Raw genomic sequence first — 22,469 nt, forward strand, 5'->3', positions numbered from 1 at the left:
TTTTTTTTCAGAATCAGAGGAATCAGTATTCTTCAGTTAAGTATCGCTTCGCTGAAAAATAACGGCGAACTGCCATGGACGGTGGCGACTTGTACAGTGGCTTGGCGCTCCCTACGAAGACCAAGCGCGAACGAGAAGAGGAAGCAAAGAGCAGTAAGAAGGTGGACGATGATTCAACCAAAGAAGGTGCGATGAAGCGCCAACGCACGGATAAGAAATCGCTGGACCTACCGACCACGGTGGCAAAGCTAGAGGGATACATGGTAAGTAAAATACGTACTGGATGACTATTTCAACACATAGTTTGAACGTTCTTAACATTTCTGTGGGTATCCTTCCTCTTACGCTTGATGATCGAAGCTAGTGGACAAGAAATTTGCCAAGGCGAGCGCGTTATTTTGCCAATTGATATCGGATCAATTAACTGCCGAATCGAGCGGGCTGTTCATGGAAACATTGACGAAAGTGATCGAAGAGAAGGGACAAACATTAAGCGGCAGGAAAGAATTTCAGGCGCTGATCGAGACGTTGAATGCGAAGCGTGACGTGCTCCTGAGTGTTGAAGGCGATGAACGCAGTGAGCGAGAACGAAAGCTGGATGCGTGGATGTTTCTGGCAATCACGCATGCACAGCTCTTTACAGATGAAACGTACCAGTTTAATAAGGCTGCTAAAGTGGTGAAGCTTCGTTTCGAAGAGATGGTGAGCAGCAAAGATTGTCAGGATGGAGAGGAGCGGTCGCATCGACTGCATTCAGAGCTGATGCCGCTGCTTCGCACGCTGTACAGCAAACTTAACACTTCGTGGGCTACCACAATTATCGAGGGAGTATTGGCGTTAGGAACTCGTCACCGTCTGCTATTTAACGAGCAAGATCGAGAGGAAATAGACTCCTGGACGAAGGGCATGCAAGATCGCCGCAGCGCGCCTGCAACAGTTCGATCCGCCGGTTCCGACGCCCGACGCAACATCGTTGCTGCGAACGGATCCAAGACCTCAGAAGCTGGAGCTAAGGTGCCTGGTAGATACAACCATCCGCTCTTTAACAAAGAGATTTAGCTGAAGATTCTGCAGCGAAGTGTAGCCATCCTATTCTCACACGTCGCAGGAAAAGTAATTTTTGTGTTTGATTAACACAAATGTACCTACAACATGGTACCAGCCTCAATAGTGGACCCTGTTTTTGGCAGCGCCTTGCCTGAGCCACACACACTGAGCAGCTTCTAACCTTCGCATTACTTGGTCATGTTCGCGCTCCGTAGCGGCTTGACGCGCGCTGCGTCCGGTGCCCAGCCCGCTCAGCAGCTGCGTACATTCGCGTCCGGCCACAAGAAGCGCCTGACGTGGCGCCAGAAGGCCAAGATCGAGGAGCGCAAGCGCAACCCGCCTCCGCCGCGTCAAGCGCCTCGCCAGAGGGCTCACCGCCAGAACTTCCTCGTGTCGCCGCCCGTGGACGATGGAAAGAAGTGGCGCATCCTTAGTGCAGCCGTTTTGGAGCGTCTTCCGGTTGTGCAGCCCGATTTGAAGGACTGGGAAGTGGACTTTGAGGTCATGCAGCACGAGAAGGCTCTGCGTGAGGATCAGAGACTAGAGGAGGATTTCTGGTTCATGGAGCCTGGCACGAAGCACATTACGCCCGAGGAGGCGCCGTGGCCTAATGCCGAGGAGGACCCCGAGGAGATCGTGGGCGCCGGCTTCCATTTAGCCCCGCGTGAGACGGAGGACGACGCTAACAACAACCGCAAGTCGCTTAACCGCGCGCTTAAGGGCCGCGTGTTCCTGCTGGTCAAGAACGACCAGAAGGACGCCAAGTACCCGTGGTTCTTCCCTGTGGGTGAGAAGCAGGACGCCGAGAAGATGCGCGATGCTGCGCTCCGACACATGAGCGAGACGGTCGGCGACGAGATGGAGGCGAACCCGGTGGGTTTCGCGCCCATGGGCTACGTCAAGTATCTGCACGAAAACGACTCGGAGTTTGACGGCACCAAGGTTTTCTTTTACAAGTCGCAGCACCTGGACGGAGATGTGACACTGAACCAGGACAAGGCTAGCGATTTCCTCTGGGTGACCCGGGACGAGCTGTCCGAGTACCTTGAGCCAGAGATCGCCGACTACGTCCAGAAGATGGTGCCGCCGTAAGGCGATTCTCTGTCGTAGGTAGCTTACGCTCTGCTCTGTTTAGTTGGACGCTTCATTCTTGATGGACATACCTGTAGACAGCCCTGCTTCTCTGCTTTAATAGATCACCGAATACAGAGCCGAACGGATTTCCGACCGCCACGGATGATGCCGCTGAATGCAACATGCAAATATTTGTCTGCTGCAGGCACCATGTTGTGGCGTTACAGTTGCCGATTCCCCTACATAAAGCGTAATGCAAAGTCGCGGAGGGAAATGAAAGCAGACAGACGACGACGGCTACTTTCCACACCAGACTCGTTATATATATATATTTTTTTTGCTTGACAATTTACACTACGAATAAGAAACATGAGTCACATAACGAACGACAGAAGTGGGGGCTCTGATTGATGAGAAAAAAGAATCCAAACCGATTCCGAGATGCTGTGTGAGGAGGTCTCGCCCTTGTGGCGGAGATTTCGCTTGATTACTGCGATGGACGCGGGCTGTTAGAGATGGCGTCAAGCGAACCGGTGAAGCTTTGGCGTTTGAGGGAGCTTCGCCGTCTCCGGATGCTCTTGGCCTTCTCTTTCCTCTCCTGGATCTCAATGTCGAAGCTCAGTTTGGGCGCGGCGAAGCGGTTCAGGCTCACGTAGCTGTTCTCAACACTTGAGTGCAAGGACACGAGATCGGGTGGCGTGCCGACAAAGTCGTTGAGTAGTCGGCTGGCACGCGCTGCTGGATGCCGTTGTGCGGCCACCAACATAGCGTGGAAGTACTTTGCTCTTCGCTCTAGCAGCGGGATACTGTCAAATTGCAGGTAGCTCCACACGCCGCCCTTGTCCGGTAGCGGGGGTAATGCTGGCTCTGTGTCCTCTCCGCAGTCTGTGATGGAGAAACGGAAACCCACTGATGCATCTTCCTCTTCGTTGTGGTCGTCACTGATACTGGCCATGGCCGTGACGGACGCTAGTTTCCTGTGTGATACTGGCATGACTTTGCTCAATGCGGCGTGTAAATCTCGGAACTCGGAGTAGCGTCGTCGCACCTTGTAGGCTGATAGCGGACCGTGTGCCGTGGAGCGCACGATCACTTCATAGTAGACGACGCCGTCGGTGTCGCGGCTGTAGCCTGTGACCGACGCACTGCGGTAGTTCATAAAGTTCTCTTCTTCCTCTTCCTCTACTTGTGCACCTGTTGCATCGCTGCGTGGTGAACACGTGACTGCGTTGAATGTCCAACTGCGGCCATTGTAGTGGAGCTGGTTTATCTGGTTTTCTGCTTCCGGTTCGGGTACAGACTGTGTGCGTTGCAGGTCACTGGCGCTGTCCACGCTACCTGAACTACTGCTGCAGTTGCTGTGAATCTCATGACTGCTGTCATGGCTGGTGCTGTGTACTCTCTTGTTCTCCAGGGCCGTTTCCAACAAAGACCCACGTCGATGCCTGTGGCCGTCTGCCACCCGGGCGCGACGCGGGTAGCCGAGTTCCTGTTGCAGCAGACTGAGCGAGCTGCCGGCGCCCGAACTAAGCGCTCGTCGCGCGTGTCGGGTGTGCTGTTGGCGCTGGAACTCGAGCTCCTCCTCCTCTGTGAAGGTATCCGACTGGTTGTTCTCCACCGTCAACACGTTGGCCGTGGATGCGCGGCGTGGCAGAGTGGACAGCGACTGCGATCGGCCCCCGCGTACGGGCAAAGGCACAGGCACGGCTAGTGGTTCCTCCAGGCCCTTGAGAGTGGGGGCGAGCGTCGTCGGGGACGCGACGGCGACCACGTCAACGAACTGGCCGGGCATCAACGTCGTAGAGATCGGGCGCCTGAATGTGACAAGACGCTGCTGATGCGCAGCGGACGGCGAGTTGGAGAATGAGCAGCCGCAGCAGAAGAGAGAGAGAGAGAGAGAAAGAGATTCTGGAGTGCTACGCAAACCGCTCGAGAAATATTTTGCCAAATAACAAAAAAAGCTTTGAAAATGGCAACGGCTGTTCGGCGGTTTTCAAAGCAAAGCTGGAGGAAAAGCGAATATTCTCACTGGGCTTTGCTTGAAAAAGCGGGTGGCGGGCGCTCTCATCACGGGGCGGAACTGCAAGCGCCGGCTGCTCTCTCGCGCCCAAGCAGACGGCGTCTTCTTGTGGCCACCGGATACAGTAGCGCTGGCTGAGTGCGCTAACAGACGTCCGTGTCAACGCGGATGGATGCTAGACGGCGTCTCCTCCGCAGGTTCGTATGGATCTATCGTTCTGCCAGCGAAGTAGTCAACGCCGACCGCTGTCGAGCGACTATCCATCGGCTGATGCTGCGCTGCTTAGAGCTCCGCTCGATGTTGATCCGACGCCCGCTTTTTGCCGCGACGCAGCAGGACTCCGATGTCAAGTGGCGTCCAGCTGGCAAAAAAACTCGCAGCTTGTCCACACTTTCTACTCGACGAAGAGCGCGTCAGAGCGTTCTCGGGCAGCGTCTGGCAAAGCAAGCATGGTGATCATGCCGCTGCACTGGCGGATAGGGAAGACGTCGGAACATTCGGCGTCGAGATCGGACTGGCATATCATTGTTGCTCGATCTGAGGCAAATTTTGGTGGCGCTTTGCCAAAAGATTGCGAGTCGTTTTTTTTTGGTGCGGATCAGTCCGTTACCGAGTTCTTTGGTAGTCGAGCTGGCTGAAGCGAACATGGCTACAGATCGCGCCGTTACGTCGGCAAAGGGTGCAGGAATGACTGCTGGGCTTGTTTCTTGACAAGCTGCTCCGTTTGACGCAGAATATCCCACTCCGGGTAGATCAGTCACATAGCGAAGCATAGTGCCATCACTGTCTGCAAGAAAGGACTGGTGTGGTTGATGCTTTGTATATGCAGGCAGCCATTGCTGTTGGCGTTGCGGCGGTGGGTGTTTCGGCTCGCGTTGTGGCAGCTGAGGGGAGCAACCCGTCGTAAGGATTCCCGGGTTGCAGCCGCCATGAAACGATCTAGAGCGAACGCTAGATGCACGGCACCGGTGTCCTTTTGTGAGCTGGAGCAGATGAGTGTATGCACGCTTTTCATTGCATGTGGCATGAAGTGGATCCTCCTTCTGAAGGAGTCCTTCACACGCAAATCTGATTCTCTGCCGCTCAAAGCAACTTCAACAGGATAACGTGTTGATGAGTAGTTAGATTTTTTGTGGAATCCGTTCATAATTGCATATTTTTTGTCAGTTTGGTCCAGGTTTACCCTTACAGATTGTATCGCAACGCGAGCCGTTGAAGCCTGCGAAGCAAGCATTGACACTCATCGAACATACATGGCTACATTAAAGCATGGTCTACTCAGGGCTCCCGAAAAAAAAATTGGCACCAAAGTAAGTTTGATAAATATTAGCGAAATATTTATTTTGATGCTCAATCCTAACGTATCCATTATTTTATGTGTAACACATTAAAACAGGTAATTTATGACGGAATTTACTTTAAATTATGCCAAACAATCTCTACCAGTCATTGTGCTGCCACGTCTGACCAATTTTGCTATCATCACTTTTAAATTCACCAGCAACGCCAGCAACTCCCATGGTCCTTGCTCCTCGTCGCCACCCTCGCTTTACTTCGGCTCAAGTGACTGGGTTTTCTTTTTGGCCGTGCCGCGACGACAACGATGAAGATATCCCCTAATATCATCGTTGTCGTTGCGGCACTGTAAGAAAGCAAGCCCGGCAAAACGGGTATTCGAACCTGATATCCCATGTTCGAAGTGAAGACCCTATGTACGAGGACCTCATGCCTGCTGCTACAACCGCGAAACGGGGTCCATCCTCAACTATGTTCGGCGTTCATCGGTTAATCTCTTCACTTGGATGGAATGAATTTTGAAGAACAATCTGCCGCTATCGTTCTGCGAGAACAAGGCCGCTCGACGGCGAGAGTTTTTGCTTTAATAGTTTTTTGTAAATTTCTTAACGTAAAATTTCTAATTCTTTTTGCAGATTTTCAAATCTTGATCCCATATGTGTTGAGAACCTCGTCTCAGGGATGGGCAGCCTGACACGGCCCGTCAAGCAAGTCATCGCTGCTGAAATGCCCGACCGTTTCGGCCTCATCTTTGACGGCTGGACGCATGCATCGGAACACTATATTGCTGTCTACGTACGCTACGAAGTCGACAGCAATACAGTGTTCCGATGCATGCGTCCAGCCGTCAAAGATGAGGCCAAAACGGTCGGGCTTTTCAGCAGCGATGCCGTCGCGAAGACGCCGCTACTGTGCATGGCACATCTACTAAATGACGAGGAAGAAGGCCTGTCAGCTAGAGGCCACATGGAATTCCTTGCGACCATGCTGCCCCGTGACTACGGAAAGCAGCTGGGGATGTGCTGCTTCCTCGTTGCTGACATCTGCTCAGTCAATCGCAGACTGGCGACACTAATGGGCGTGCCGCTCGTTGGTTGCGCCAGCCATCGACTGAACCGGGCAGTCCAACTCGAACTGGCAGACTACGAAGAAGAGCTGGACACAGTGCAGAAGCTCATGCTAAAGCTTCGTACATTGACGCAATCAGCCAAACTACGGTACTGTATTTTGTATTTTGTGTACTGCACTTCAAATATCGCAGTAACAATTTTTGTGTGTGTTTTATTAATTTTATTTTAGAGCAAAAACTCAATTGCGACCGGTCATCCGCCAAGACACGAGGGGGGTCAACCTTCTTCATGATCATGCGCTACTTCTACCTCCTAGAGTTTATCGACGCCATCGATGATGAACTGGAAGATATGATGCCCTCACCTGCGCAAACCGCCGTCTGCGAGCTTTGCTGAACGACTTAACGAAGGTCGAGTCAGTGGCGAAGGCATTGCATGGTGCCGACGTGTCTACACCATTTCAGGTCCGTTCTCCCCAGATCGGGGATTCAATACAACCACCCCCGGCCGACCTGTGCATAGGTCTGGACAGACCTCAGTTCAAATTAACCACCACCAGTATTCAAAAGACCCAGTCCGCTTTTTTTTGCCTGTGCCAGCAGCTGTCCAGCTGGGTACATGACAACGTTTGTCAAATTTTAAGTTCCTACTGCCATGTCCTTCATTAAAATGGCATCACTAAGGAAGCCAAAAATGTGGTGGATGCATTTACGGCACAACTCGGATGTGACGACCTCACGAAAGATGATGTTTGCCGCATGCAGCAGAAATGTCGAGCGATGAGCTGTGATGGTCATTCCCTGAGGAACGTCAAGAATCTTGCGTCGGTTCACTGCCATGTACCGCTTCACTGCTGACTTGTACGCAGAGAACACGTTCTCAATTCCATTCAGCATAGGTGAGTACGGTCCGAGACGTAGGCATTCGACTTGAGCAAACTCGTCCTCTTCAAACACTGTTTCGGCGCGGTTATGGCAGGGTGCGTTGTCCAACACAACGACAACATTAGTGAGATCTGCATGAGCCGCCTGGGCACGCAGCATACAGCGAATACTCGTTTGCAGACTCTCACTTAAACGACCTGAACCGCCCTTTCGAATACTCAACTCCATCGCGTGAAATGCAAGCAATAACGTGAATGTTGCTGCCTTTGCTACACATGCTCAAGTCCACCGCACGAGTCCCTTGAACGCTCCACCCATTGCTACGGCTAATCCAAAGGTTGAAGCTGGTTTCGTCCAGGTACAAGCTCTTCTTGTCCGCTCCCATATACTGCAACAATTTCACAGCAAACTGCTGTCTTTTGAGAGTGTTAGTGGGGTGTTCCGGTAGTTGTTGTCGCGATGCACCTTTTTCACTGTATAACAAAGGGCATCTAGGTTAGCTCGCACAGTCTCGGCCGCGACGTTGATGTTAAAGCGGTCGAGCAGCATCTCCTCATCTGCTCCAGCGTTAGATAGCAGTTCTCTTCCAAACTCTCCTCCAGAAACGCCACTTTAGCAGGCTTGAGCTTCCTGTTGTGTGCCCCACCTCTCTTGTCCGGAGCGGGCGTAAAGTCACCCAAACGTTTTGCGCGACGCACCCAACCTCGTGCAGTCTCTACGGCGACACCGTTATGAGCCGCAACTTGCCGCCAGTTATCGCCTACTTCCGCAGCCGCCAGGACACGTGCACGAACGTTTTTCCCCATCCTTCAAATGTCAAACTGCACCGAGCGGTGGAAGAGCTAAACTCCATTCTCGAAGGTACGGTAGGTAATTGACAAAAGTTGACATTTACCCAGCTGGACAGCTGCTGGCACAGGCAAAAAAAAAGCGGACTGGGTCTTTTGAATACTGGTGGTGGTTAGTTTGAACTGAGGTCTGTCCAGACCTATGCACAGGTCGGCCGGGGGGGGGGGGTTGTATTGAATCCCTGATCTGGGGAGAACGGACCTGAAATGGTGTATATTAGATACGAGAATATGGCTGGATGTGCTCATTGCCATTAAGCCACACTACGCCCGGTTCATCGGTACGTTATTATAATTATTATTAATAAGGGAATGTGCTAACATTTGTTGATTCGTTTATTAAAGGGCCACGAGCCCTGATTTTGAGGTGAGGTGCGTGTGGGTGCAGTCTGGCGGTTCAAGCCGTTTAACACGCGCCGAAAAAGACGTACTGGCTCCGTTTAAACCCACCAATCCACGCTTCAACGGCGAGGATGATGCTGAGGGCCGCGAAGAAGGTTCTTTGTCAAGTTGCTACAGAAACCACGCCGCCTTCCGTCGAAGCAGAGCAAGTACCTCCTTGTGTCAATCATCTAGCCACGTCCAATGTTGTCGAGTACTTTTTTTAGCGTTGCTAGGACGACATTTGGACAGGAACGACATGGACTGCTTCCTATCACCTTGGAAATGATCGTGTTCCTAAGAGAAAACAACACGTATTGGAACGCACAGACCGTCGACGACGCAACCCGCTCATGGGTAGCGGTAAGCTGTAGCAGTTGAAAATAACATCTTTCTTTGATACTCTTTCTTAGTTATTCCCTCAGTTACTGAGTTATTTATTGCCTTAATGGTGAATGATCATTATGTATGTTGAGGACATCTTGCAGAATGGCAATGATTTATATTTTGTTACAGAGTGTAATAAATAACAATATCCTTTTCGGGACCCCTGGGTCTACTTGTACTCGCCGCAGGATCAACGCACTAGCAAACTGGGTGGAAAGCGGCAAGTTGAGATTACAAATACTTTTTTTTTATCTAGAGCCCAACATATCTAAAACTACGCGCTGAATCCATTTCGCCGCTTCATTTAGGGCCGAGAACAACCTACGAGAGCTGGCTAAACTGTACAGCTGTAACGATTCCATGTGCGTATTGAATAAAATCTGAAAAATAATTTTACACCCAATCAAATGGGCTTATAATGCTTGATTCGTTCTATTACAACCCGGGGTTGACGCCTCGAATGAAGTTTGGGACTTGTGCTGCATGTCAAAAGTTGTTGGACTGTCGGTCTTCAAGGGTATGGCTAATTGAAGCCGTTTTTTTTTTCTCTTTTATATAGTTGAATCCCATAGTACTAGAACATGTTGTTGTCGATTTGTCCGCTGATATCTTAGTGGAGCCTGCAGAATAAGGGTTCTACTAACAGATCTTGTAGTACTGAGTACATTCATCTACGCACGTGACTGAATCTCTAATATCTATTTCTAGTACCTTTCTTTACGTAAAAAGAAGCCTATTTCCAGCTAAGTCGAAGGTGATCTAGTTAAATTGGAGCCGGTTGAGCTCTACTAACATCCAAAATGTGGCCTACATGCTAGCCAAAACTGCTCTAGTCCATTCATAGTTGACTTTCCTATCCAATGGCTATCATTTGATTATTTCGAATGACACACTCGTAGTAGTACAAGCAAACAACTACATGACTCCTTCAAGCAAAATGATCAGAACCACAAGGCAAACAACGTGCCCAGGCAACAAATTTGACAAGCTTTTTACTCAGTTGAAGCTAACTTGAGTGCCTACTTATTTGGTGCTGCCACATGTATTGATCTGGTCATCTTTGTTGCTTTAGCTTTGAGCGTCGACCAGCTACCACGGCTAACATGGCTACGTCTGCACTGTTCATAGAGCGTACGCGTAGTCGGCACATTGTCAGGCGATGCTCTCGCCGTCATCACTTTCGTCTCAATTGGACAGACCCAAGGGAGGAGGCCAGTCTTGGAGAAGCGTCGACAACCATCAAAAGCGTCTTATACAGGCCTTGGTACTTCGATGGTATTGTTGCTCCTGGTCGTGCTTGGTTGGGTGGGTAGCGTAGCTCATGCTGCCGACACGCTATGCTCGCTGCCTCCCGTCACCTACGCAGATGCAAAGGTGGCACATCCGGATTCTGCCTTTGCACTGAGCCACCTCGAGACCTTTGGCATCGCTACCTGGTACTCTGACCGTGATGTCAATGGCAACGCGACGCAGACTGCTGTGGACCTCATCGCGACGTGTCCGGAATCCTCGAGACTGAATGTGGTGGTCTACGGCCTGCCTAACAAGGACTGCGACGCTGGATATTCAAACGGCAACGGCACGGTAAAGACCGGCAAAGACTATGAAGAATTTATCACCAACCTGACAGCGCTTGTTGGAGAACGCAAAGTCCTCTACGTGTTGGAGCCGGATGCCGTGGGTTTGCTGGCCAACAAGGGATGTGCGGTGGAGTACGGGTATCAGAGCAATCTGACCGCTGCGATCACGCTTTTATCGAAAAATCCGAACGCCGAAATTTACCTCGACGTTGGTTTCTGGACGCTGGAACGATCGGATACGGCGTACATCGTGGCCCAGATTGTCAAGGAACTCGCGCAGGCTGGTCGTGTGAAGGGTATCGCGCTCAACACGTCAAACTATCGCTCCACTACGCAGATCGCTGACCTGTGTACGAGCTTCCAGACGGCGGTGGGGTCCACAGACATGCACTGCGTGATCGACAGTTCTCGTAATTTTCAAGAATTTGCGGATGCCTCCAGCTCGGAATGGTGTAACGTGAGGAAAGCCGGCATTGGGGCGCCGCCCACCAATGTCACGGACTTGGATAACATTGACTACTGGCTGTACGTAAAGCCTCCTGGAGACAGCGATGGAACGTGCGTGGATCAGTCGACGGACGCTATGCGGGGACCCCCTGCTGGTGAGTTCTTCAACGACCACTTCATTAAGCTCTGGAACCAGGGCTACTTTGTGAACACTCAGCAGATGGATACCATTTACGATCCGAACGCTGAGACTTCAGGCAGTACTTCGCAGTGGCCTACGTCGGCTACTACATGGGCTGTCACTGGATTGACTACTTTCTCCTTGATCGTACTTCACTGACGAGCATTCAGCTGAGTATACAGTAATGGCAATCTCGTTAAGTAAAAAGCTTTCGAGGTTCAGGCACGGATTTGTGGACAATATCTTATCTAATAAATGCATCCACAGTGGTAATCAAAGCGTGATCAATTTACACCTGACTCATTCGACATGGACAGCTACCTTCGCTGGTGCTCCGCTTCCTCTGTACTCTGCAGCAGCCCACTAACGAGTTGGATATTACAGAATACTGGCAGTTCACCCGTGGCAAAATGCCAGCAACACCTCTCTGTCTTTGCGGTGGCAGAGACATACTAGCGCCTGTCTGCACAAACTTTCATCTTCATCGCTGCAGTTACATTAGAATCGTCGCACTCGTCCGATTGCTTGCCTACATACAGTCACACCCAGATGTGAGATCCATTATCGTTTTGGTGTTAGCGCTAACACCTTACTGCGGGCTCATGGATTGCAGTAGCAATCCGCGATAGCACTGTGCTCTCAAAGGAAATATTATTTTTTTTTCTCGGTGGAAGTCTGAGTACGAAAAACGCTTGGCATGATACGTCAGATTTGCTCGTGAGCTCGTTGGGGCGAAATTGGATTCGAAATTGAGCTGTCGTCGGGTTGGCGACAGTTTTGGCTGCGATATGCCTTCGCTCGTGCCGACCACCCACGCGGAGTAGCTGGGTGGCTCATTTGAGTTGGTCCTAAATTTTGAAAATGGCGCCGCCGTGGCGCTGCCAGTTCGTTGTCCGAAGTGTTGCCATGATGGTCAGTGTACGAAGTATACGCCAGCGCAGAGAGCTCATGTGTACCGGCCAAGAAACGCCGGAAGTTGAAGCAACAGAGAGAGTAATAAGTACCATGGTATGCAGGTCTCCTCAGCAACACGGAGTTTTCTCCCACCAGTAATGGTGGACCACCACCACACACCCGCCACATGGACCACAGCGGCGGTGGAATTCAGCCAGCTCTATCCAACGTCTCATATCCGTCGCGTTGAGGCGCATGACTCAATTGCTGGCAGCAACTTGCGCTGTGCGCAGCATGCAGAGCTCGGGATGTGGGCTTCAGAGCCAGATCTTATCCACATGTCAATTACGAAGAGCGACCGTCGTGGCGTTGAGTCGCTCGTGACGCGCAAGAAGGTCCATTGTGCATACAAAGACTGCGCTTCCCGCACTTTTACCGAACCCGCCTCTGCAGACCACGCACTGGGGCTGATCCTTGCGCCCCGCTCCGCTCCAGCAGACTCGAAAAAGACCCCGACAGCAAAAGATGTTCCGTAAGTTCGCTGTCTGCACGGCCGTGCTGGTGGCCGTACTCTCCAACGAAGCGCTGGCCCTGCAGCAGGGTGGCTCGTTCACGCCGACCACCAGCGGCAACCAGGATGACTCGTACACCACGCCGGCGACCAAGGGGCCTGTTGTGACGACGCCGACCCCTGTGGCCACCACCCAGCCCCCTGCCGCTACGGTGCCGGCCACCACGGCTCCGGCTGTGACGCCGGCCGCTACTACGCCAACCCCGGCGGTGACTCCGGCCGCTACGACTCCATCCCCGGCCGCGACTCCGGCTGCCACGACCCCGGCTCCGGAGATGGAGGCCCCAGTGGCTACCCCGGCAGTGCCTACGACGCCTGCTACCACCCCGGCCGTCACGACCCCGTCGACGCCGACGACTCCTTCTGCCACCCCGGCTGTCACTACGCCTTCGACCCCGTCGACCCCTTCGACCCCGTCGACCCCTTCGACCCCGTCGACCCCTTCGACTCCTTCGGTGCCTACTACCGGCACCAAGTCCCCTGCCGTGACTCCGGCTCCTGAGACGCCTTCCGTTCCTACGACTGGAACCAAGGCCCCTGTCGCGACCCCGGCTGCTACCACGCCAACGGCTGAGCAGGGATCTCACGCTACCGACTGCAACCCGAACTTCCCCGTCGAGGAGACGGAGAGCCCTGCTGCTACTCCCGCCGCTACGACGCCGACTCCCGCTGCGACCCCGGCTGTTACGACACCGACGTCGACGAAGGGACCCGTCGTGACCCCTGCTCCTACCACCTCAACCGATGTGGAGAGCTCTGCTTCGAAGGCCGACTCGACCTCGACCACCGAGGACTCGAGCAGCGACAACATCGAGCAGACCGCTCAGCAGGCTAACACCCAGTCGGGTAATGAGAGCAACAACGACAGCGGCGTCCCTACTATCGCCATGGCCGCCATCGGCACTGTGGCTGCTGTGGCTGCTGTCGGCGTTGCCGCTGCCCAGATCAAGAAGGCGCGTGATGCCGACGCCGCTCTGGAGACCCCCGGCGACAGCGAGAACATCCACATTGAGATTAAGCGCACGCCGGCTGGCGGCAGCACGATCCTGTAAGGCGCCGGTTATGCCTTTCGGGATCGTGACATATGTCACGTTGTATGAGGTGTGTTTGTCTAGGCTAACCCAATTGGATAAGGTTGGCTTCCCTCGCACGTAGTTCTCGAATTCGAGTAGCGAGTTTTGTATTACGACGCATCGGATAACGACAGCGAGGTAGACAGCATTCCAATGCATTTAATTTTCACACTTCCACTTCGACTACGCAGCGTTCTGTTGAATTGGCAATGCTGAACCAGGAAATCTAGTACTGACTTTCTGGCTTCGGCACAAGTCCGAGCTGGGCTAAGACTAATCGTAGACCAAAGCGAAGCAAGACGACACCGCCACGCTCAGCAACCGTCTGAATTATTACGACAGTCACGGTTTAGCGGCGAATGGATTTTGTAGTGTTCATGCTGGTCATGGCCGTAGCAAAGGGCCCACACGAACAAAAGATAGAATGCTACGCCGATGTCGATGACCGCAATGAAGCGTGAACCTGTCTTGTTGACAGCGTTGTTGTACAGTTCGAGATACAGAAGTCCCTCCAAAACATAAAGCTCGTATTTGATATACCCTGTCATATCTGCTCCCACCCATTAACTCTATATTCGTAAATACTCGAGTAATCTTAGTTCACCTCTGAAATAGTGTAGAATATTATCTACGCTTATTGGGAGGGGATTCTGTAGCGAACCAGCTGCAGACACAGCGACCTCCATCTGGGCGCGGGTCATGTTGGGTCTCCGTGGATTGGTCAGGATCGTATTTCACGATGGTGGCAGCGTTCTTCCACTGCACTTGACCTTCTTTATGCGTGCTGCAGTTCAGACGAACCAGGTGCTCGAAGCACTCGCTATTTTGCTGCTCGAACAGTTCTACAGCGTTGCGTAGCGTTAGTCATTTCGTTTAGGTCATGCTACGCTCGGCCGCGTTCCTGTTAGCTTTGGCTGGCACAAGACTTGTCCAAGCTGATACATTGTGTTCCCTACCACCGGTGACCTACACAAAGGCCAAGACCGCATACCCAGCGTCGGCATTCGCCATCGAGGCGTTGGAGAAATATGGGATAGCGACCTGGTACTCGGATCGCAAAGATAACGGAGACTATGCCCAGACAGCTGCCAACCTGGTGTCCTCGTGCCCCGAAGACTCGCGAATCAGTATCGTCGTTTACGGCTTGCCCAACAAGGACTGCGCTGCCAAGGAATCGGCGGTGGGTAGCACCGTGCAGTCCGCTTCGGACTACGTGACATTCTTGAACACACTCACATCGACCATCGGCAACAGAAAGGTGTTGTATATTCTCGAGCCGGACGCCATCGGACTGTTAGCAGACACCACCGGTTGTGGCAACAGTGCAGGGTACCTGGCCAACTTGCAGACTGCCATCGGTCTACTGTCACAGAACGAGAACGCGGTGATCTACCTGGATGTAGGCTACTGGACTCTCGAGTACCCCGCAACCTCCACGGCCGTGATCGACATAGTGAAGCAACTTGTGACTGCTGGTTCGAAGGTGAAGGGTATTTCGCTCAACACGTCCAACTACCAGTCAACCAGCAAGCTCTCGACACTGTGTAGCAACTTTCAGAGTGCAATTGGCTCCACCGATCTCCACTGTATCTTCGATACTTCTCGCAATAGAAATGGTAGGTTTGACATGAGTGAAACTGTCTGGAACTTAGCTAAATTGTCCACCTTTGTCTACAGGTGGACCTTCGAGTAACGAATGGTGCAACGTGAAGAGTGCAGGAATTGGAGCACTCCCCACCGATCAGACGGGTATCAGCAACGTCGATTACTTCATTTGGGCCAAACCGCCCGGAGACAGCGACGGCACGTGCGATGGCCGTACACCTGATTCAATGCAAGGTCCTGGTGCTGGTGTTTTCTTTAACGAGCTGTTTCAGTCGCTCTGGAATCAGGGCACTATGGTCACTGAGAAGGGATATCCTGTCATTGACGGCACGGTCCGCAGCTCCACAGGCTCAGCATCTACAACCCAGACGCCACCGGCGAGCCAGAACCAGGATCATGAAGTCGCCTTTTACAACGCAACCGCTCCGTCGACTAACACAGCCTCATCAAAGACTAGTGATAGCACGCCTGCGTCAAACGCCGGTCAGACCAATTATTATCAGTCGACTCAAACTAGCCTTGAGACGGCCGAACAAGGGTCGACCCCTGCACCGCCGTTGACTCCGATTCCCGTATCAAAGGCAGCAGATAGCGAGCAGATATCGACGGAGAGCTCACGCACCTCCACGGTGGGGATGGGAATGATCGTCTTGATTGCAGTCGTTGCTGCCGCCGTGGTAGTGCTCGCCGCGATCGTGGGCATTCGTCGCCGACAGAAGAAGATGGTCAACGCAGCTAAGACTCCGGAGCTGTCAGCACTTGCCCCATTGCCGACGACGATTGTGGACTTCCGTCCTCATAGGAGAACACCTGCGAGAGACTCCAACATCCTCTAGACAGTCTGCGTTTCAGCGGCATAGTTCCTCTGCGAGTTGGCTTAACAAGAAAATAATGGACGTGTAGTGAAAGTTAACGACGTTGGTAGCCCCGTCAGTAGTTGAGTAATAGACGCTCATCAAAGACAGCGTGGACGGATCCGCAGCAAGTCGGAATACTTCAATGTGGTCTCTTCTAGCTTCCGCAAAAGATCTTCAGGGGATACGCACGCAGCAAGGGACAAGCCATCGTCCAATAAGGCGCACGAGCTGCGAGCTCATTCTTCAATTTGCAGTCGCCCAAAGAGATCTCATCTAAACAAGAGACGACGGCAATGTCCGTTCCTCAGACGTACCGCGCGTACCAGTATGACCACTACGGTCCGCAGGAGCAGGAGCTCAAGCTCCGTCTGTCTGTAAAGCGGTCAGAGCTCGGGCCTAATCAAGTGCGTGTCAAAGTGATTAGCGCTGCCATCAACCCCATCGACTACATCTTGTTGGAGCAGGCAGGCGAGGCCTTCACCGGCAAAGTGCCGACGCCCGAGAAGCCGTTCGGTATCGGGTTCGACGCCGCCGGTATTGTCGTGGAGGTGGGTAGCGAGTCCAAGCGTCTCAAAGTGGGCGACCAGGTGTACGCCATGACTCCTTTCAATGCATGCGGCACAGTGGCTGACTACGCGGTATTCGACGAGGATCTAGTGGCTCTAAAACCTAAGAACTTGACGTTCGACCAGGCAGCCAGCATCCCGCTGATCGGACTCACCAGCTACCAGGCTCTGGTGGAGCACACGAAGCTCCAAAAGGGCGAAAGCGTGCTCATCCTCGGCGGCAGCAGTGCCGTGGGCATGTTCGCTATTCAGTTGGCACACGCCATTGGAGCTCGTGTGATCACGACCACGAGCGCTAAGAATGCCGACTTTGTCAAAGGTCTTGGCGCGGATCGTGTCATTAACTACCATACGCAAAAGTGGGGACAAGAGCTTGATCCACACTCGGTGGATGTGATCTACGACTGTGGCATGGAGGCTGACGCGTGGAATACGGACGCGCAGTTGATCCTGAAGCAGAACACCGGGCGCTTTGTATCGCTGCTGCCGATCACGGAGCCTGTCCAGCCTGCGAAGTATGGCGCTAAGAATATTGGCCAAGTACTCGTATACCCGACGGCGAAGGGGCTGGATGAAATCACGTCGTACCTCGAAGAGGGAACGATTGTCCCCATTATCGACACTGTGTACGAGTTTGAAAAGCTCCACGCGGCTCTGACCAAGCTCAAGGGAAGACACTCGCGTGGAAAGCTGGTGATCAAGGTGAATCCAGAAAGCCAAGCGTAACTGGATATTACAAAATCGTATCCGAAAAACTTGTCAATTTCCCAAAACTTGCGTAACAAACGAAAAACTTGTTCTTACTTTCAATGCAAATTAACGGATACAATACTTCGACTGACAAACATCCTGGTTACAGCGAGCGCAAACGCTTTTTTGCCTTGCAGGCACTACGTGGAGGAATAGTGTTAGACTGCGTTGTGCTTTCCGTCTGTCCAGTCGACGCTGTTGTGGACGGCGCAGTCGTAGCAGGGGTCGTAGAGTATGACGGAGCTGTCGTAGTTTCCATGACAGGCGCTGTGGTGGATGGAGCAACTGTTTCTGGAGTGGACGGGGCTTCGGTCGAAGTAGTGTCGGCTGGAGCAACGGTTCCCACAGTTTGTTCCTGATTCCAGTTCGAGTTGTCGGTCGTCGGGGCGTGAGTGGGCATCGATGTGGTCTGATCTGGTGCACTCTGGTTTTCGTCATCGGCGCTTGAATTTGGTTCATATTTTGTTGGCGCCGGGGTGCTCGGGCCGTCGCCTATCTTCGGCATGCCCTGTTCGCTCACAAAATAACTTTGGTCCCAGAGAAGCGTGAAGCCCTCCAGGTAGAAAGAGCCTGCCGAAGTTCCACCCGTGGGGCATTCACCGTCACTCTCTCCGGGCGGCTTGATCCACATGAAGTAGTCGATGTTCGAGACACCAGTCTCCGACGTTGGTGGTTTGCCGATACCAGCAGTCTGGACGTTGCACCAGTCGCTAGTAGGAGAACCATTGTAGTTTCTGGAGGTGTCCACAACGCAGGACATATCGCTTTTGCCCATAGCAGTCTGGAAGTTCGTGCAGTATGTGGTGCACTCATCGGTGGATCGGTAGTTCGACGTGTTGATCGTCACGCCCTTGACGCGGCCGGAAGTAACAATCTCTTTCATCGCAGTAGCCACCTTGCTCGCGCTGTCGGGGTACGCCAACATCCAGTAGCCAATGTCAATGTACAGCTCAGCGTTGGGGTTGGAGGACAAGGCCTCCACCGCCACCTTGAGGTTGTCTAGATAACCAGCGGATGCACCGCAGCCGCCCTCCTCTGCCAACAGGCCCAACGCATCCGGTTCAACAACGTAAAGTACCTTACGGTCGCCGATGGCACCCGTGAGCTCCTGTAAGAAGGCCTTGTAGTCGTCTGTGCTCTTTACGCTTCCTTCGGACGACAACCCAGCAGCACAGTCCTTGTTGGGGATACCGTAGACTACGATACTGAGGCGAGTTTCTTCGGAACACTGGTTGAGCATGTTGGAAAGCATGGTCGAACGTTCATCGGTTCCCTGGCGATCCGTGAACCACGAAGCGATGGCGTAGTTTTCCAGTGTTTCGATGGCACTCGTGAGCTCCGGGTGGTCCGACTTGGCTCTCGTGTACGAGTACGGTGGGATGGAGCAGAGCTCCTCGGCACTGGTGAGACCGATTGAAGAGGATAAGGCGAGTGCCATGCAGGACACGGCGGTGGCCACTGTGCGCGAGTGTAGGATGCTGTGCATATTGCTGCAGCTTCACGTGTAGTTGAGCAGTTGTGTGATGCTTGGCGAAATGCAGAATGAAGCATTGCTGTGATCACTTCGACCGGTGAGGCACATATAACCAGAAGACGGTGCACAAAGCAGCATTCCGATAATTGTGCTGTTCGGGCATCGTCTCCTGGTGGTTTTCATATGCGGGTGGCAAGTATAGCTCTTATCTGTCCGGACTGGACGCCTGACGCCTTCGCTGAGGGGCTGCATCAACCATTGGCGCGCGCGAGTTGAGTTGAGTCTTTCGTTGTCTGAGCGCCATCTGCTGAAGCAGCGAGTTCGACGAAACGCGAATAGTTATCGTTCATGTGCGATGTTGCGCTCAGGTTCGGTAAACTTGACGGATTCTCGAATGTTTTGCTTCGGTGCTCTCTTTCATTGTCGCTGCACCACTAATTCCTCCAAATTCCTCTTCATCTGTCTGAAATAGGGTCGTATAACTGAACGCATCGAATTCTAGCGACCGTTTCTCCCGATGACTTGAGGTGGAGAGTCTCCGTCTCTAGTGGAGACGCAGTAAAGAGGCACTTCGCCGACATCAGATGGCGAAGCTTCACGAGATGGAGCAGGTTTTAATGATCACCGGTAGCACGGGTGAGGCTTAGCGTCGAGTCTGCCTCGCTCGCCGTCTTCGTCGGTGTTATATTCATTCATGAGCGCATGGTTACACATTCACTTTTAGCAGTGCATCAGGATGAGGATCTTCAACACCAGGTAGATCTAGAATTGTATTTACGAGACTAAACAAGTATTACATGTAGATACCCACACAAATCGCGCACGGAACACGCACCCACTACCTACAACTTGCGCATGCGCCTTTTGACTTTGCACGAGCTGGTCTGCGAGGTGTTCGAGCCGGTAGAGCTAGTCGCAGTAGGTATCGCTGTCGTGGCAGTTGGTGTGGGGGTCGGAGTCACGGCCGGAGTCGCGGTCGTAGCAACTGGAGTTGTAGTACTTAGGTACGAGCCATTGTCCGCCGGAGCAACCGTGCCTGCAGCAGATTGGGTAGTGCTGTCATAATCCTGAGCAACCGACGAGGTTTGGTCCGCGTTGCTTCCCGCCGTCTGAGTGGCCGTCTGGGTGCCGGTCTGGCTGGTTGTTTGTGTGCCTGTTTGGCTGCTTGTTTGACTCGTACTGCTGTTGCTGCTACCAGAAATCGTGGCCATGCCCTGCTCGTTGACAAAGTATCCTTGATCCCAGAGCATTTGGAAGCCTTCCTCGTAGAAGGTACCGGCCGTCACACCGGTCAGCGATTCGTCCGAGTACGACGTGTCCGTGCAGATACCGTCGCTCTCTCCAGGCGGCTTAATCCACATGAAATAGTCGATATTCGAGATACCCGTCTCCGATGTAGGCGGCTTGCCGATTCCGGCTGTCTTGACGTTGCACCAGTCACTTGTAGGCGAGCCATTGTAGTTTCTACTGGTATCAATGATACACGTCATAGTACTTGATCCCATTGCCGTTTGAAAGTTGTTGCAGTACGTGGTGCATTCATCGTTGGAGCGGTAGTTCGACGTGTTAATAGTGATGCCTTTGAGCGTTCCCGAGGCGCTTAACTCGTTGACGATAGTAGCTACCGCCGCAGCGTTCGTCGAGTCGGCAAGCAGCCAGTAGCCGACGTCAACGTATAACTCCGCGTTCGCGTTCGCGGACAGAGCTGCAACAGCGATCTTTAGGTTATCGAGGTAACCTGCCGATTCACCGCAACCTCCGTTAGCGAGTAGGCCCACGGCGTCGGGCTCTACAACGTAGAGCACTTTGCGATCACCCACCGCGGTGGTGAGCTGCGAGAGGAATGACTCGTAGTCACTGGTGCTCTGCACCGTTCCGGACGACGAGAGTCCAGCATTGCAATCCTTGTCCGGAATGCCGTACACTGCGATCGTCATTCGAGAGTCTTCGGAACACTGGCTTGTGAGGCTGGACAGCATAGTAGACCTGTCCGAGTCGGACAGTCGATCCGTGTACCAGGCAGCAATGGAATACTGCTCCATCGTCTCCAGTGCAGTCGCGAGCTGCGGATACGTCGTCTTGGCTCCCGAGTAGGAGGACGGAGCGATGGAGCACAGATCTTCAGCTGTGGTCGCGCCATGGTAACAACTCCAGGCCAGCGCAGCCATTGCGAGCGGTGTGCGGAAGATCTTGACCATTTTGAAAGCTTCTGTAGGCTGCCAATTGAGCTGCTCGAGGCAAATTGCAGAATGGACAAATGCTGCTAGCCGAAGCACGTTGAGCAGGGCGGACGGCCATGCGTCTTATGCTGCCAGAGATGCACCGTGATGAGGCTGATCGGGAGGTGGTGGATCTGCAGATATCGTACTCTAGCACGCTTTGAAAGCACCTTTGGCGTCAGCGCCATCCGGTCAGCACTGTCCGAAAGGGAAGAGCGTGCAAGTCCGTCCTGCGGGACTCCAGCCGCCACCAAGATGCAGGCGTTCGTCTGATTTTCGTGCCGTCGCGACAGACGGCGCGAAAACAGTGGCCGGTCACACTTGACTCAATTGACTCAACACGGTCAGCTTCACAACCATCGGTTCTTAGCGCCACATCCTCTGTCAGATGGCGATGAGGTGCCTGCAAACGCTAACGATGGTGGAGCAGTTTGCTGCTGGCGATATGAGCATTGCTATGTTCCTAAATGCCAAGCGCTCCGGCCTCGAATCCGATGCTATCGAAACCTGTGGATTGCTTCGCTGCGACGGCAGTGCGTTGACGAGGAGTGCGGAAACTTTGGATAAGTCGCATGCCACGGTAGTCACGGCGACTTGCTTGACACCTTGCGATCTTTGCAGGCATTTCGGTGAGCGCTTCAAGGATCTGGACTTTATCTGTTGGACAGTGCGAAAAAAAAAAGCCGTCATCTTGACTCGACGACGCCACAACTGCACTCGACAACTTCCACATCACGGCAACGGTATCTTTCGCGAATGGCTGACATCGCAGGAGCGACCGGGTTGAGTGCAACAGAGCGTTTTTACGGCTTGCACACTCCATATCCAGGTGCTAGTAGATTCTAGGTAGGAATGCACGATTGATGGAGTGGGCTTGATCTTTACGTGCATGACGTTTGGTTACTATTCACAAGATTACTGCATCGTACAAAAGATATGCTATCCGCCTAACAGCTAGTGTCGACGGAGTTTTACTTTGCACTTCGTACCTTCAGCGGGTGACTCGGTCGGTTGCTGAGTTGGTGCCTGAGTCGGTTGCTGCGTTGGTGCCTGAGTTGCAGTTGGAGTGATTGTATAGCTCTGACTGGCGCCAGAGCCAGCGGGAGCAGTTGTAGTCGTTGGAGTTTGGTACGAGTCGGTATCCTGTGGAGCAACAGTGCCCACACCAGACACTTCTTGGTCAACGGGGGAAATTTGATCTACACTACTGCCTGCCGAGGTCTGATTGCTCTGTTGGGTTACGAC

General features: G+C 53.0%; 14 protein-coding genes across 14 annotated transcripts; 9 read left to right on the top strand and 5 right to left on the bottom strand.

The window, feature by feature from the left end:
* Positions 1–74: 74 nt before the first annotated feature.
* On the top strand, positions 75–1,059 carry PPTG_00130 (hypothetical protein; the record flags this gene model as incomplete). The annotated part of the gene is made up of 2 exons (XM_008891495.1): positions 75–263; positions 361–1,059. The coding sequence occupies 2 exons, from the start codon at positions 75–77 to the stop codon at positions 1,057–1,059; spliced, it is 888 nt and encodes a 295-aa protein (XP_008889743.1).
* Positions 1,060–1,245: 186 nt separating this feature from the next.
* PPTG_00131 (hypothetical protein) lies at positions 1,246–2,139 on the top strand (the record flags this gene model as incomplete). The annotated part of the gene is made up of 1 exon (XM_008891496.1): positions 1,246–2,139. One exon carries the CDS (start codon positions 1,246–1,248, stop codon positions 2,137–2,139), a length of 894 nt encoding a protein of 297 aa, XP_008889744.1.
* A 284-nt stretch (positions 2,140–2,423) lies between these two features.
* On the bottom strand, positions 2,424–4,610 carry PPTG_00132 (hypothetical protein). The gene has a single exon (XM_008891497.1). The coding sequence runs from the start codon at positions 3,911–3,913 to the stop codon at positions 2,609–2,611; it is 1,305 nt and encodes a 434-aa protein (XP_008889745.1). The 5' UTR covers positions 3,914–4,610; the 3' UTR covers positions 2,424–2,608.
* PPTG_20665 (hypothetical protein) lies at positions 4,004–5,297 on the top strand. The gene has a single exon (XM_008892863.1). It carries the CDS (start codon positions 4,345–4,347, stop codon positions 4,777–4,779), a length of 435 nt encoding a protein of 144 aa, XP_008891111.1. The 5' UTR covers positions 4,004–4,344; the 3' UTR covers positions 4,780–5,297.
* An 821-nt stretch (positions 5,298–6,118) lies between these two features.
* On the top strand, positions 6,119–6,903 carry PPTG_00133 (hypothetical protein; the record flags this gene model as incomplete). The annotated part of the gene is made up of 2 exons (XM_008891498.1): positions 6,119–6,626; positions 6,737–6,903. 2 exons carry the CDS (start codon positions 6,119–6,121, stop codon positions 6,901–6,903), a joined length of 675 nt encoding a protein of 224 aa, XP_008889746.1.
* A 242-nt stretch (positions 6,904–7,145) lies between these two features.
* PPTG_00134 (hypothetical protein) lies at positions 7,146–7,619 on the bottom strand (the record flags this gene model as incomplete). Its single annotated transcript, XM_008891499.1, has 1 exon — positions 7,146–7,619. One exon carries the CDS (start codon positions 7,617–7,619, stop codon positions 7,146–7,148), a length of 474 nt encoding a protein of 157 aa, XP_008889747.1.
* A 263-nt stretch (positions 7,620–7,882) lies between these two features.
* On the bottom strand, positions 7,883–8,197 carry PPTG_00135 (hypothetical protein; the record flags this gene model as incomplete). The annotated part of the gene is made up of 1 exon (XM_008891500.1): positions 7,883–8,197. The coding sequence occupies one exon, from the start codon at positions 8,195–8,197 to the stop codon at positions 7,883–7,885; it is 315 nt and encodes a 104-aa protein (XP_008889748.1).
* Positions 8,198–8,478: 281 nt separating this feature from the next.
* Positions 8,479–9,150, top strand: PPTG_20666 (hypothetical protein; the record flags this gene model as incomplete). Its single annotated transcript, XM_008892864.1, has 5 exons — positions 8,479–8,520; positions 8,628–8,736; positions 8,759–8,790; positions 8,857–8,983; positions 9,137–9,150. 5 exons carry the CDS (start codon positions 8,479–8,481, stop codon positions 9,148–9,150), a joined length of 324 nt encoding a protein of 107 aa, XP_008891112.1.
* Positions 9,151–10,138: 988 nt separating this feature from the next.
* Positions 10,139–11,511, top strand: PPTG_00136 (hypothetical protein). The gene has a single exon (XM_008891501.1). The coding sequence runs from the start codon at positions 10,280–10,282 to the stop codon at positions 11,372–11,374; it is 1,095 nt and encodes a 364-aa protein (XP_008889749.1). The 5' UTR covers positions 10,139–10,279; the 3' UTR covers positions 11,375–11,511.
* Positions 11,512–12,097: 586 nt separating this feature from the next.
* PPTG_00137 (hypothetical protein) lies at positions 12,098–14,263 on the top strand. Its single transcript, XM_008891502.1, has one exon. It carries the CDS (start codon positions 12,635–12,637, stop codon positions 13,730–13,732), a length of 1,098 nt encoding a protein of 365 aa, XP_008889750.1. The 5' UTR covers positions 12,098–12,634; the 3' UTR covers positions 13,733–14,263.
* Positions 14,264–14,633: 370 nt separating this feature from the next.
* PPTG_00138 (hypothetical protein) lies at positions 14,634–16,381 on the top strand (the record flags this gene model as incomplete). Its single annotated transcript, XM_008891503.1, has 2 exons — positions 14,634–15,369; positions 15,431–16,381. The coding sequence occupies 2 exons, from the start codon at positions 14,634–14,636 to the stop codon at positions 16,192–16,194; spliced, it is 1,500 nt and encodes a 499-aa protein (XP_008889751.1). The 3' UTR covers positions 16,195–16,381.
* Positions 16,382–16,397: 16 nt separating this feature from the next.
* On the top strand, positions 16,398–17,643 carry PPTG_00139 (hypothetical protein). The gene has a single exon (XM_008891504.1). The coding sequence runs from the start codon at positions 16,509–16,511 to the stop codon at positions 17,505–17,507; it is 999 nt and encodes a 332-aa protein (XP_008889752.1). The 5' UTR covers positions 16,398–16,508; the 3' UTR covers positions 17,508–17,643.
* PPTG_00140 (hypothetical protein) lies at positions 17,635–19,059 on the bottom strand (the record flags this gene model as incomplete). Its single annotated transcript, XM_008891505.1, has 1 exon — positions 17,635–19,059. Exon 1 carries the CDS (start codon positions 19,015–19,017, stop codon positions 17,635–17,637), a length of 1,383 nt encoding a protein of 460 aa, XP_008889753.1. The 5' UTR covers positions 19,018–19,059.
* Positions 19,060–19,736: 677 nt separating this feature from the next.
* On the bottom strand, positions 19,737–21,484 carry PPTG_00141 (hypothetical protein). The gene has a single exon (XM_008891506.1). It carries the CDS (start codon positions 21,201–21,203, stop codon positions 19,848–19,850), a length of 1,356 nt encoding a protein of 451 aa, XP_008889754.1. The 5' UTR covers positions 21,204–21,484; the 3' UTR covers positions 19,737–19,847.
* Positions 21,485–22,469: the final 985 nt, after the last annotated feature.

Source organism: Phytophthora parasitica (genome assembly GCF_000247585.1).
Source record: "Phytophthora parasitica INRA-310 unplaced genomic scaffold supercont2.1, whole genome shotgun sequence".
Taxonomy (NCBI): domain Eukaryota; phylum Oomycota; class Peronosporomycetes; order Peronosporales; family Peronosporaceae; genus Phytophthora; species Phytophthora nicotianae.